The sequence below is a fragment of the Halichoeres trimaculatus genome, unplaced genomic scaffold, assembly GCF_033239565.1.
Source record: "Halichoeres trimaculatus isolate MK-OKI-2021-1 unplaced genomic scaffold, fHalTri1.1 fHalTri1_scaffold_3, whole genome shotgun sequence".
Classification (NCBI taxonomy): Eukaryota; Metazoa; Chordata; class Actinopteri; order Labriformes; family Labridae; genus Halichoeres; species Halichoeres trimaculatus.
The window spans coordinates 2,652,777-2,665,098 of NW_027437181.1; the positions used below are offsets into that span (position 1 = coordinate 2,652,777).

At 38.5% G+C, this 12,322-nt stretch overlaps 1 protein-coding gene across 1 annotated transcript in view; it reads right to left on the reverse strand.

Annotated features, from left to right (window-relative positions):
* Nucleotides 1-12,322, reverse strand: part of luzp2 (leucine zipper protein 2) — a 305,954-nt gene that overhangs the window by 11,646 nt on the left and 281,986 nt on the right. The window contains exons 10-11 of the mRNA XM_074665597.1: nucleotides 8,442-8,546; nucleotides 3,333-3,407 (exon numbers count right to left, since the gene is read on the reverse strand). Of these exons, the coding sequence (XP_074521698.1) occupies nucleotides 3,333-3,407; nucleotides 8,442-8,546 (180 nt within the window). The remainder of the gene's footprint in view (nucleotides 1-3,332; nucleotides 3,408-8,441; nucleotides 8,547-12,322) is intronic.

Sequence of the window (12,322 nt, forward strand, 5' to 3'; positions counted from 1 at the left end):
ATCATTAATGAGAAACATAAAAAAAGTGACTGAGAACTGTCGAGAAGTGGTTGCATCAGCTGAGACTTTGTAAGTTTGAAGCTGCTTTTAAAAAGAAGTTATTCAAAGGAAAAAAGTGGAACTAAGAAGAAATCCTCTCTGGTTTTGGGGCAAACACGTCTGCTGTTAAAATATACATCCTTCACACTGATTTCTTTCTCTTATGTACTTTCTGCCTCCCTGAAACCGTGTTTTGATAACGACTCAAACGCCCCGGGATCTGAACTGCTTTGACTTCAAATACATGTAACACGTTATGTCGAACGATTTCTGTGACACCGAGTCTTAAAACAGAACACAATCATCCCGCTTTGAATCAGCGACGTATTCCCACGTTGTTTAACTTTCACAACAGAAACTCTCCACCGCACAAAAACAAACCAATCTGCATCATTTTGTTGAAATCTCGTCTGAAATAATCTCACATTCTTGTGCGAATAGCCCGTGTGTGTGTTTCTAAAAATGGATCAACGCCACTTGGAATGCAAGACACTCGCTGGGTTACACAGGATTGCACTACGCTGAAATGAGATGCATTGTTTTTGCTGTACCATCTGCCGCCGCCAAACAGGTGTGACTCAATTCAATAATCTGATGAGGGAGGCAGTTATGCAGAGGCTTTGGCAGGGCGCAGAGTATCACACACTGTATGTGACATTGGCACAGAGAATATTAGGTTTGAGGAGATTGGTTGTCTTCTCTTTGGGGCGTGGTGCAGGCGATGCATGTCGCTCTGACGCTCCGTTTCATTTGCTGTGTCTCACATGTGTTGATCTGTGGCGCAGGCCGGGCTGAGCAGCTGTCTCTGCCGGTTGGTAGTTGTCAGTCACTCTGCAGATAAACTGAAGTCGCTGGAGTGGTCTCATCCTTTAAAACACACCTGACATGGAATAACATTCTCACTCTTTGAAAAAACTAAGAATTAACCAATTTATCATTAAAAAGCAGCAACTGTTTGATCAACGAGTGATTTCCTGTTTCACAATCAAACTGAGTACGGTAGCCTGGACATGTCATAAATTAAATTATCAATTTTTTTTAAATTGCACCATTGAAATTAATGATACAAGAAAGCTTCACTAAGATTGAAAATCTGTTTTAAAGATGCTACGAGGAGGATCTGTTTTATTTGGACTGGAGCGCCACCTTCTGGCCCGGAGTCTCACGCACACTGTTGTAAACTGTTGTAAAGATGTGACTTTTAACCAGGCATGAACACATTGTTTTTGTTCAAGTCAACTTTATACTAGATGCAAGGTTTGTCAGTACAGGTAGGTAGCGCTGTTGTTTGAAACGTGACAACAAACAAACTTAAGTTTGTAGTACGTCAGTAGCGTAATGCTAGTAGCAGCCTATGACATATCTGTAAGCTAACGTGACAACAAGTAACCTGTCAGTTAGTACAGTTTTTACTGGCAGCCTGGATGCTGAGACGTGTCTGTAACGTGTAACGTTAGTGAATCCTGGTTCTGTCCTACCAGAGCTCATCTACCAACTCCAACCTCACCAAGCAGAGCTAACGTAACCTGGCTCTTCATTTTTAGCACAAACAGATTAACCTGGGTTGTAGCCTTTAGCTTGTGTTTTAGCCTCTAGCTCTTGTTTTGGCGTTTCGCTTGTGTTTTAGTACTCTTTTTTAACAATGAGCTCATGTTTAAGCATTTAGTGTGAGTTTTTTCTCTTGTTTTAGCATTAAGCTGGTGTTTAAGCTGTTATCTTAAGTTTTAGACTTAGACTTGTGTTTGTTTTTCCGTTAGTTCGTGTTCTAGCCTTTTTCTCTTGTTTTGGCTTTTAGGTCTTATTTAAGCTTTTAGCTCATGTTTTAGTCTTCAGCCGGTGTTTTAGCCTTAAGCTCATGTTTTAGGCTTTAGCTCTTATTTTGGCTTTTAGCTTGTGTTTTAGTCTTAAGCTGGTGTTTTAGCTTTTAGCCTGTAGCTCTTATTGTAGCCTTAGGCACTTTTTAAGCCATTAGCTCTTATATTTGCCTTTAGCTGGTGTTTAAGCTGTTATCTTAAGTTTTTAGACTTCGACATGTTTTTTTTTACTCTAGTTTGTGTTCAAGCCTTTTTCTCTTTTTTTAGCTTTTAGTATGTGTTTTAGCCCTTAGCTCTTATTTAAGCCTTTAGCTCATGTATTAGTCTCTAGCTTGTGTTATAGACTCAAGCTATTGTTTTAGCCATAAGCTCTTAATTAGTTTACCTTTGTTTAAGCCTTTAGCTCTTCTTTTAGCCCTTAGCTCAGGTTTTAGCCTTAAGCTTGTGTTTTAACCTCTAGCTCATGTTTTAGCTTTTAGCATGAGTTTTGGCCTTTAGCTGGTGTTTTAACTTTTAGCATGTAGCTCTCGTTTTAGCCTTTGGCTCTTGTTTTAGCCTTTAGCTTGTGTTTTTTTTTCCTTTAGTTTGTTTTCAAGCCTTTTGCTTCTGTTTTAGCCTTTTGCTCATGTGTTAGTCTTTAGCTCATGTTTTAGCTTTTTGCTTGTGGTTTAGCCTTTAGCTAGTGTAATAGCCGTTAGCTGGTGCTGTATCTTTCTCCTGTTTCTCTTTCTTCTGCTCTTCTGTCCTTTTTCTGTCTGACAGTTAGGCTCCAGTGTCCACCATCACCACAAAATTAATCACAGAAATCATTTTCAGCAGAGAAACACACAGGTCTCTCTTCTCACTGCTAAACTTCATCAGCCATAAGTCAATCTGGTCCTGTCTTCGTATGCCCGGGAAGCTAAGAAGTAGCATTCCGAAATAACTTATATTGGCGCTGATATTCTCCTTTTGAAGTGTGGATTACAATCAGGAATATGTCTAGAAGGGAGATTTTTTCAAGATCACTTAGAAACTCCTCACAGATTCTTAAAGAGAGTGCTGTGGACATGATTAGTTTGAGCAGTTGCATCAAATTTTTCCAGAGTTGGGAACAGTTTCTTAAAATTAGGCACTTTTAACCACGCAGGGGAAATTTACTACTTTTGGATTTCAACTGCTAAAAGCACCCAGAAATGTGTTTTATTATTCACAAAGTTAATTTCACCCATGATAATCAAGCAAAAATATACCCACAAGAATAACTCTTAGCATCTCCACTCTGTGCAGCCCAGAGCTGAGCTGTGTGCTCTCATCCTGACAGCGCTCTATGCTACACAGATTTAACTCCTGAGTTTTATAAAAATACTGACACCAAATAACAAATAACGTCCCATGATTTATTAACTAACACTGCCTCTGAGGGAGAACAGGAAGATCTGGTTAAATGGTTTGGATTCTCAGTCTCAGTCACTGATTCCACACAGATCTGCAGCTCACCTGCTCCTGCTCTGGTCCTTTTTTCCTCTCCAGGGCTGATCCCTCCGTCTGGTTCTGGAAGCAGTGGCCTCCGGCCTGTCAGGATGGAGGGGAGATATCTCAGTACAAAAACAGGCAGAGCATGCTGGGAAGTCTTGTCAGCTTCCCGGCTGTGTGCATTCAAAAAATAACACATGAGCTGAATAGACTCATGGCAGAGGCATGAATGTGCTCTCTGGGTTTTTTAATGAAACATTTTGAAAAGTTGGATTGATTTTTGTCTGCAGCCATGAAATCATCCTGTTAACTGAATCAGAATCTTCTACATGAATATCAGGGATGGTTGTTTTAAATCAGTCCAGGTTAAAAACTCTTCACATGAGCTCAAAACAAAAGCAAGAAGCTGAAATCTTATCAAGTGTTTTTGTCTTATTATCATTAAAAAATGTCTTTTAAGACTTAATAATACCACATTTACCCGACCAGACCAGAAAAATTTCTTATTTCAAGTTATTTAAAGACAAAATGAGGTCTGAATTGCTGTAGCAAGTACAAATAATCTGCAAATGAAACAAGAGAAAAGTTACCTGTGTTGAGACTTTAAAGGGGCTGTGAGAAGTTTTAAAGTGATCTAGAAAAAGTTTCCCTTCTGGATAGATGTTTGATTGTAATCCACACTATAAAATGAGATTATTAGCACCAATATTACAGATTACAGGTTATCTTGAAATGCTACTTCTTAGCTTCATGATTGGGAAAACCTGAAATGTTATCAAGTTTTTTTGTCTTATTTTAAGTCAAAATTATCTTTTTATACTTGATTTGAGCCTCATTCAACTGGTCAGTCTAGAAAAATGTCTTGTTGTCAGTTATTTAAAGACAAAATGAGGTCTGAGTAAAAATAATCTGCCAAAGTGAAATTAGCTCAAAAATTTGCTGAAAACGAGAATAAGGACGTGATACAAGTAACTTTTCTCCTTTTCCCATTGGCAGAATTTTTTATTTTAAAACTTGTTACAGAAATTCAGACCTCATTTTGTCTTTAGATAACTTAAAACAAGACATTTATATGGACTGGTAAAGTAAAAGTTGCCACATATTAAGTCTAAAAAGACATTTTCTTCTAAAATAAGAAAAAAACACTTCATAAGATTTCAGTTTAGGCTAGAACACAAGCTAAAAGGTAAAACAAGAAATTAAGTCTTAAACACAAGCTAAAGGCTAATCCCAGGTTAATGTGTTTGTGCTAATGTAGCCTCCAACCCACAGTCAGCAGTTATTCTGCAGTGGTCTGTTCAAACTTGAGAGTCTATCAATAAAATGAAGAACCAGGTTACGTTAGCTCTGATTGGTGAGGTTGGAGTTGGTAGATGAGCTCTGGTAGGACAGAACCAGGATTCACTAACGTTACACGTTACAGACACGTCTCAGAGCACCGGGCTGCTAGTAGAGATGAATATAAACAGCTACCAAACTACAAACAAACTGACAGTGTTTACTTGTTGTCACGTTAGCCTACGGGTACATCAGAGCATGGGGCTGCCGATAGCACTACATACAGCTGGCTACTACAACATTTGCTTGATGTCACGTTTCAGACCATAGCACTACCTAACTGTACTGATCAATACCTTACCTCGGCGCGTTTTAACTACTAAAAACTTGTCTTGAACAAAGAAATTTGTTTCGATCTGATCTCTATTAATTCCAAAACAAACACACACCTCACTAAAAGTCATTTACGACAGGGGGCAGAGACTACAGGCCACAAGGTGGCGAAGGAGAGCAATTAAACAGATCGTTCTCATGGCATCCTTAATCTATTATCAAGTAGAAGTCTCTTGTTCCATTGGCAGATATTTTTTTTACTTGTAACAAGCAATTCAGACCTCATTTTTTTCTTTAAATAACTTAAAACAAGACATTTCCCTGTACTGATAAAGTGAATGAGGCTCATATCAAGTATAATAAGTCAATTTTTACTTAAAATAAGACAAAAACACTTGATAGGATTTCATTGTTTTGCAGTGCAGTCTTTAAATGACTTTAAATTTCGGAAATATTTTAACATACTATGAATTTGTTCATTCCGTCTTGATTTTGGCAGTCTCACTTGTTCACATAGCAGCAGCTGCATGCATATATATAAATATATATCTGTATTTATAGATTGATCCACCTGCTCTCAGATCGTCATAGTTGCTTCCACAGGTTGCACGAAGGCATCGATACTAATTTCTGTCTGATGCTCAGCTCAGAGGTTTCAGTGAATCTTCATTTCCATCCTCAAACTGCAGCAGCGTCTTCAGACCATCAACACACACACACACACACACACACACACACACACACACACACACACACACACACACACACACACACACACACACACACACACACACACACACACACACACACACACACACACACACACACACACACAGTCACACACCTCATATCCTTCCAGACGTTTGGGCAGAGGGGGCATGAGGCCTGATGTGGTAATGTTCACAGCAAACACCTTATCTGCCTCTGCTTCACACGTCTCCTCTTATCTGTTTCAGAATGTTTCTCTCTCTGCTGCAGGATTTTTACAATCCAGCCAGAATTATATAATCAATTTCGGGACACTGGTGAACATTGTTTTTGGCACAATTTCATTAAAGAACAATCTCTTGGACACGCTTTCCGCAGAGGGTAATTTCCTCTCTGGGTGGCATCCCTCCACACCGCTCCGTCTGCAGCGCTCCATCACTTTAGATCTGTAATAGTTCTTGATAGCCACTTGTCAGAAATCCTTATGGACCCTGTTTCCCTTCCTGTGCTTTCTTCACATCCTCTTACTTTTGACAGGCTTGGAGATACTCATTCTCAGCCTCCCTGATAACTGACTGCACACGCTTGCCCGGATCTCGGGGAAGTAACTGGGTGACTATCAGGTAGCGAAGACCTTCACAGTAATCAGAACAGCAGAGGTCAGAGCCTCATTCCCTTTTTCCTTTCTCAATAACAGCTTTCAAAGTGCCAGAGAGACTCTCAGCTGCCTCTAATGTGCCAATGAAGACCCTCAGTGAAGGACTGTGTTTGCTCGGTGGAGGAGCAGCAGAGAATGAAAAGGTCTATGGAGTGAGACTGAATGAGCAAATAGTATCTGTTCTTAAACTTCAGCACTCTTCAGGAACTTCAGCCGTATATTTGATTTGATAGGTGTGTGCTGAAGCTGGGAACGCTGTTTTCTTTTACCAAAATGATCATGAACGTGAAACTAGAATAATGTCTAAATACAAGTAACTTTTTTCTAGTTCCATTGGCAGATTTTTTTTAACTTTTTTCAAGTAAGTCAGACCTCATTATTGTCTTTAAATAACTTGAAACTAGATATTTTCTGGACTGGTCAGGTGAATGTGGCTCATACAGTGGGGAAAATAAGTATTGAACGCGTCAACTTTTTCTCATCATATTAATTTCCAAAGCTGCAATTCAAACAAAATTTCTACCAGACATTGGTATCAACTCCAATAATCCACACATGAAAAGAAATCACAACGTTCAGGTCCATAAATAATGATTATGGTGATTCAAGTACGATAACACAGGAAAAAAGTAGGATTGAAGTCAGGTGATTGACTAGGCCATTCTAACAGATTGATTTTCTTTTTCTGAAACCATTTGAGAGTCAACTGGAAGGTCCAGCCACGTCTCATCTTCATCATCCTGGTGGATGGCAGCAGATTCAGATCAAGAATTTCCCCATACATGGCTCCATTCATTGCTCCGTCAGTTATATGAAGTTTGCCAACACCATGAGATGAGAAACAACCCCATGCCATGATGCTTCACCTCCAAACTTCACTGTTGGTGTAGTGTTTTTTGGCTGATGTGCAGAGCCATTTCTCCTCCAAACATGGTCTGTAGTATGACAGCCCAAAAGTTCAGTTTTGGTCTCATCTGACCAGACAACATTCTCCCAGTATTCTACAGGCTTGTCAAGATGCTGTTTAGCAAACTTTAAACCAGCTTCAACATGCCTTTTCTTGAGGAATGGAGTCTTGTGGGCTGAGCGTCCATAGAGGCCATGGTGGTGGAGTGCATTGCCTGTTGTTTTCTCTGTAACAATTGTACCTGCTGCCTCCAAGTCTTTCTGGAGCACTTTCAGGGTGGTCCTTGGCTGGTTGAGTACTCTTCTGACTATCTTTCTGACTCCCTGGTCAGAAATCTTCAAGGAGCTCCTGTGCGTGGCCTGTTGATGGTAAGGTGGTGCTTCTTCCACTTGTGAATAATGGCCCCAACGGTGCTGACTGGAATATTCATGTGCTTTGATATAAGTCTGTAACCAGTTCCATTCTGATGCTGAGCAACAATCAGGTTGTGAATGTCTTCAGAGAGCTCTTTGCCTTTACCCATCATGAGGTGTGTGGTATTTAACTGCTTGGTGAAAAAAACACCTTTTTTATAGGACCATCAATTTGCTCTAGCCCAGCTGATGTTGGTTTGCACTAATTGGAAGTTCAAGTAATAATTACTGACAGATTTCAGGTGGTATGGTGCATTTCCTTGCCAAAGTATTCAGCCTTTCCATGGTGTGTTCAATACTTTTTTCCTGTGTTATCGTACTTAATTCACCATAATCATTATTTATGGACCTGAACGTTGTGTTTTATTTTCATGTTTGGATTATTTGAGTTAATACCAATGTCTGGGAGAAATTTTGATTGAATTGCAGCTTTGGAAAAAAAATGTAATAAGAAAAAAGTTGATGCATTCAATACTTATTTTCCCCATTGTATTATTTCATACTTACACACTTGCTTGTCCATTCCATGCATTATTTTTGAGTATATTATTACTTCTTTTATTTATCCTGCTATGAATTCATCTGTAGACTTTTTTTGGCCGTTGGCGTTATAAAACAATAAATCTGCTCTGGATCAAACTTTACTGAATGTATTATCAGATTGGTACTTGTTGCAAAGTTTTTTTTCCATCTCTGACTCTAACGGAGACACTTGGAGTCAGAGTAGCTTGTCTGATTTCTGATGAGGGACTGGAACTCAGTGAACAGATGAACCTGGTGGTGAGGGGCCCGCGGGTCACACAGGCCGTTTCAGCTTAATTACTCTGAAGACTCACCTTTTCCATCTGGCACTCTTTAGCTCCGCCACCCTCTCTCCTCATCTCCCCGGTGTTTGCGGCTGATTTACTGGCTGTGGCGATTCTCTGAACTTTAGAGATGTCCTGAAAAAAAAACAGAGAGAAGACGCTTTAACAGAGGGTTAACAATGAAAATGTGCAAATGGACGACGCACACAAGGCTTTGGGGTCCAAAAAAAGTCCACCGTTTGAGCTCAGATGCTGTTAAAGTCAGACTTTCTCATTGAAACTAATTCTTCTTGTTTACTGTGATAAATAAATCATATCTGGATCAGCTGTTTCTGTCCTTCCTGCCTTTTTTTATTAACCAGAGCTGAGGAAAAGATGATAGCTGGCACACATGAAACAGATGAATTCAGATGATACAACCTCTGAGATGAACCCAGTAATATTCACCCGACACAGATTGTTTTCTTTTTAAATGAAATTTCTGCAAAAATAGTTATTTAGTTTAAACCACTGCACTGTTTATTTAGCGTGCCAGATGTCAGGTTTTAAAAATATGCATGAATAATTGAAAAGTAATCATCGAAAACGATAAACGTCCATGATTATACCGTTATTTTGAGTCTTCTAACAAAAAAATATCTGATGCCAATCTGGGGTTTTGTTTTGCTGCTGGTTTAGATGGTCTTTATCAGAACCAGAATCAGGAATACTTTATCAATCCCAGGGGGAAATTTGGTGTTACTATTGCTCTTTACATAGCAGCAGTTAGAAAAACAGATCATGTATAAGTCTCTTAAAATAAAATAGGTGAAAGATATACAATAAATAAGCCATAGAGCAGCATTAAGTACCAAAATAGAGATGAGTAATAAGCCAGGTAAAGAGAAAAAGAGATAAAGATAAAAAAAAAAAAATCTGCATTGAGTGGTGATACAAGGCAGGATGGATTATCTTTAACAGATATTGCACCTACACTGCAAAAAATAAAAAATAAAAAATAAAAAAAAAAACTTTAAAAATGTTCTTGACTTATTTTCAGTAGTAAATGTCTTTTTAGACGAAAGAGGAGCCACATTTACCTGAGCAGTTCAGAAAAACGTCCAATTTTAAGTTGTTTGAGGACAAAAATGAGGCCTAAGTTGCTTGTAAAAATATTTAAAAATAAAGTAAAAAAAATAGAAATAAAATAAATAAATAATAATAAAAAAATATGCCAGTGGAACAAGAAAAAGTTTCCTGGATTAAGATACTATTCTAGTTTAAAGCAAATTTTTGAGCAATTTTTTCATGTTCTATTGGCAGATTTTTTTTTACACACACACACACACACACACACACACACACACACACACACACACACACACACACATATATATATATATATATATATATATATATATATATATATATATATATATATATATATATATATTTACAAGCAATTCAGATCCGATTTTTGTCTTTAATAACTTAAAATAAGACATTTTCTAGACTGACCTATTGAATGTCGCTCATATAAAAAAGACAGCCCTGAGTTACTTGTAAAAAAAACAAAAAGGTGTAAAAAAAGAAATAAATAAAAAGAATAAATAAAAAAAAATAATTTGCCAATGGAAAAAGAGAAACGTTTTGTGTAATTAGTCATTATTCTAGTTTCAAGCAAATTTTTGAGCAATTTTTTTCTTGTTCTATTGGCAGATTTTTTTTTTTTTTTTTATTACAAGCAGTTCAGATCTCATTTTGTCTTTCAATAACTCAAAATAAAACATTTTTCTGGAGTGACCAGCAAAATGTGGCTCATACTAAGTACAAGAAGACAATTTTTACATAAAATAATGCGAAACACTTGCTAAGATTCCCATTTTTTGCAGTGTAGTGAAAAGTATCAAACAGAATTTCTGAATTGCATTAAACAGCGTATAGCACTTGGTATATCGAGATTAAACAGATGTTGCACGTAGTGAACAGTATTAGACAGATGTTACATAATAAGAACAGAACAGAAATGAAACCAGACAGATACTGCACTTGTTGAAATTAATTAGATAAGTAATGTAATTTATATAGGGCCTGTTCCCACTTGCAGCCTTTTTTCCTCCTGCATATTGAAAGCTCAGTGTCCTGAGCACAAAGATGCTCTGCTGTTATCGTATCATTTAGAACAATTCCAAAGTTAACACCCTCACACCGTCCGACTTGCAGAACGAATGAATATTTTTTTATTTCATGTTTCAGTATTATACCTTCATCAGGCAAACCATTTCATCAAGGGATGGGCAGGTTAAATAGGAGGTGGTGGCCTCACACATGCAGACACTTTTTCATCATGTCAAAAAAAAAAAAAAAGGAACTTCATCATGATATGATGTACTCCCTTTGGAAGTCTGTTTGAGGAGACATTTTTATGATCAGGATAAAAAATGGAAGGTATGACTTGGACAACTCTGATTTACTTTCATGGGATTTTTATCCTCGTAATATTATTCTGGATGCATTTTTAACTTTTATTTCTGGCTCTATTTTTGTCACTTCTATTCTTTCAGACAGGTAACCTAATCCTTATTATCTGTTATTATCATTTTGTTTTTTTTCTTGACATCATGATGAGAAAGTGTCTGCAGGTGTGAGGCCACCACCTCCAATTTAACCTGCTCCGACCCTTGATCAAATCGTTTGTCTGATTAACTGGTGCTGAAACATAAAATAAAAAAAATTATTCATTCTTTCTGCAAGTCGGGCGCTGTTTGGAATTGTTCAACAGGATATCTGTTGAGCTAAACGTGGAGTCGACTTTAGTGTACTCCGGCCTCTGCAGTCCACACACCCACCAAACCTCAAAATAGAACTGTTTAACACCCAATCTCTCACAAATAAATCCTGTCTTATACATGACCACATCTTAGAAAAAAACATTGATGTAATGTGTCTGACTGAAACCTGGCATCAGCCAGAAACCTACTCTGTTTTAAATGAAGCCTGTCCTCCTGGTTACAGCTACCTAGAAAGAGCCCGCAGCACTGGTCGTGGCGGCGGCCTAGCTGTAATACACTGCAGTAACCTGAAATTGACCCCCCTGTCTCTGCCTGAATTATCTACCTTCGAATGCCTTGCCTTCAAATGCAACCCCCCTTTTCCTGTGACTGCTCTTCTAATTTACCGGCCACCCAAACCCAACCCAGCATTTTTCTCTGAAATAAATGAGCTTCTCACCTCTCTCTGTGCCACATGTGCAAATATCATTATACTTGGAGATCTGAATATTCATGTGGACACCCCCTCCTGTCACCTTGCAGCTGAATTCCTTCAATTACTGGACTGTCTTCATCTCAAACAACATGTTGATGTTCCCACACACAACAGAGGTCACACGCTTGACCTTATAATCACCAACTTTGCCCCCATCATAAATCTGTTGGCATATGATATAGGAGTGTCAGATCACAGAATAATCTCACTGGAGTTGAAATTGTCCCAACACACCAAGCCAAAACGCCAAATTCACTTCAGAAACATAAAAAACATCAACCCAGACACCATGACTTCTGACCTCCTGCAAATCCCCCCTGTAAATTTCACATCCACTACTGACGCAGTTGACTTCTACAATAACACCCTGAGCAGAATCCTGGACCTCCATGCCCCCATCAAATCACGAACAGTCACCTTCTCACGCTCTGCCCCCTGGTTCACTTCAGAGCTTCGGACCATGAAAGCAGCCGGGCGTGCACTGGAGCGGCGAGCTGCACATTCTGGACTCACTGTTCATAGACAAGCCTATCGACAACACCAAAAAGCCTATTCAAAGTCACTGAAACTAGCACGGTCACAATTCTACTCCAATATCATCAGTAAAAATCCTGGTAACTCAAAGCAGCTTTTCTCCACCATAAACCATCTCCTCAAGCCACAGA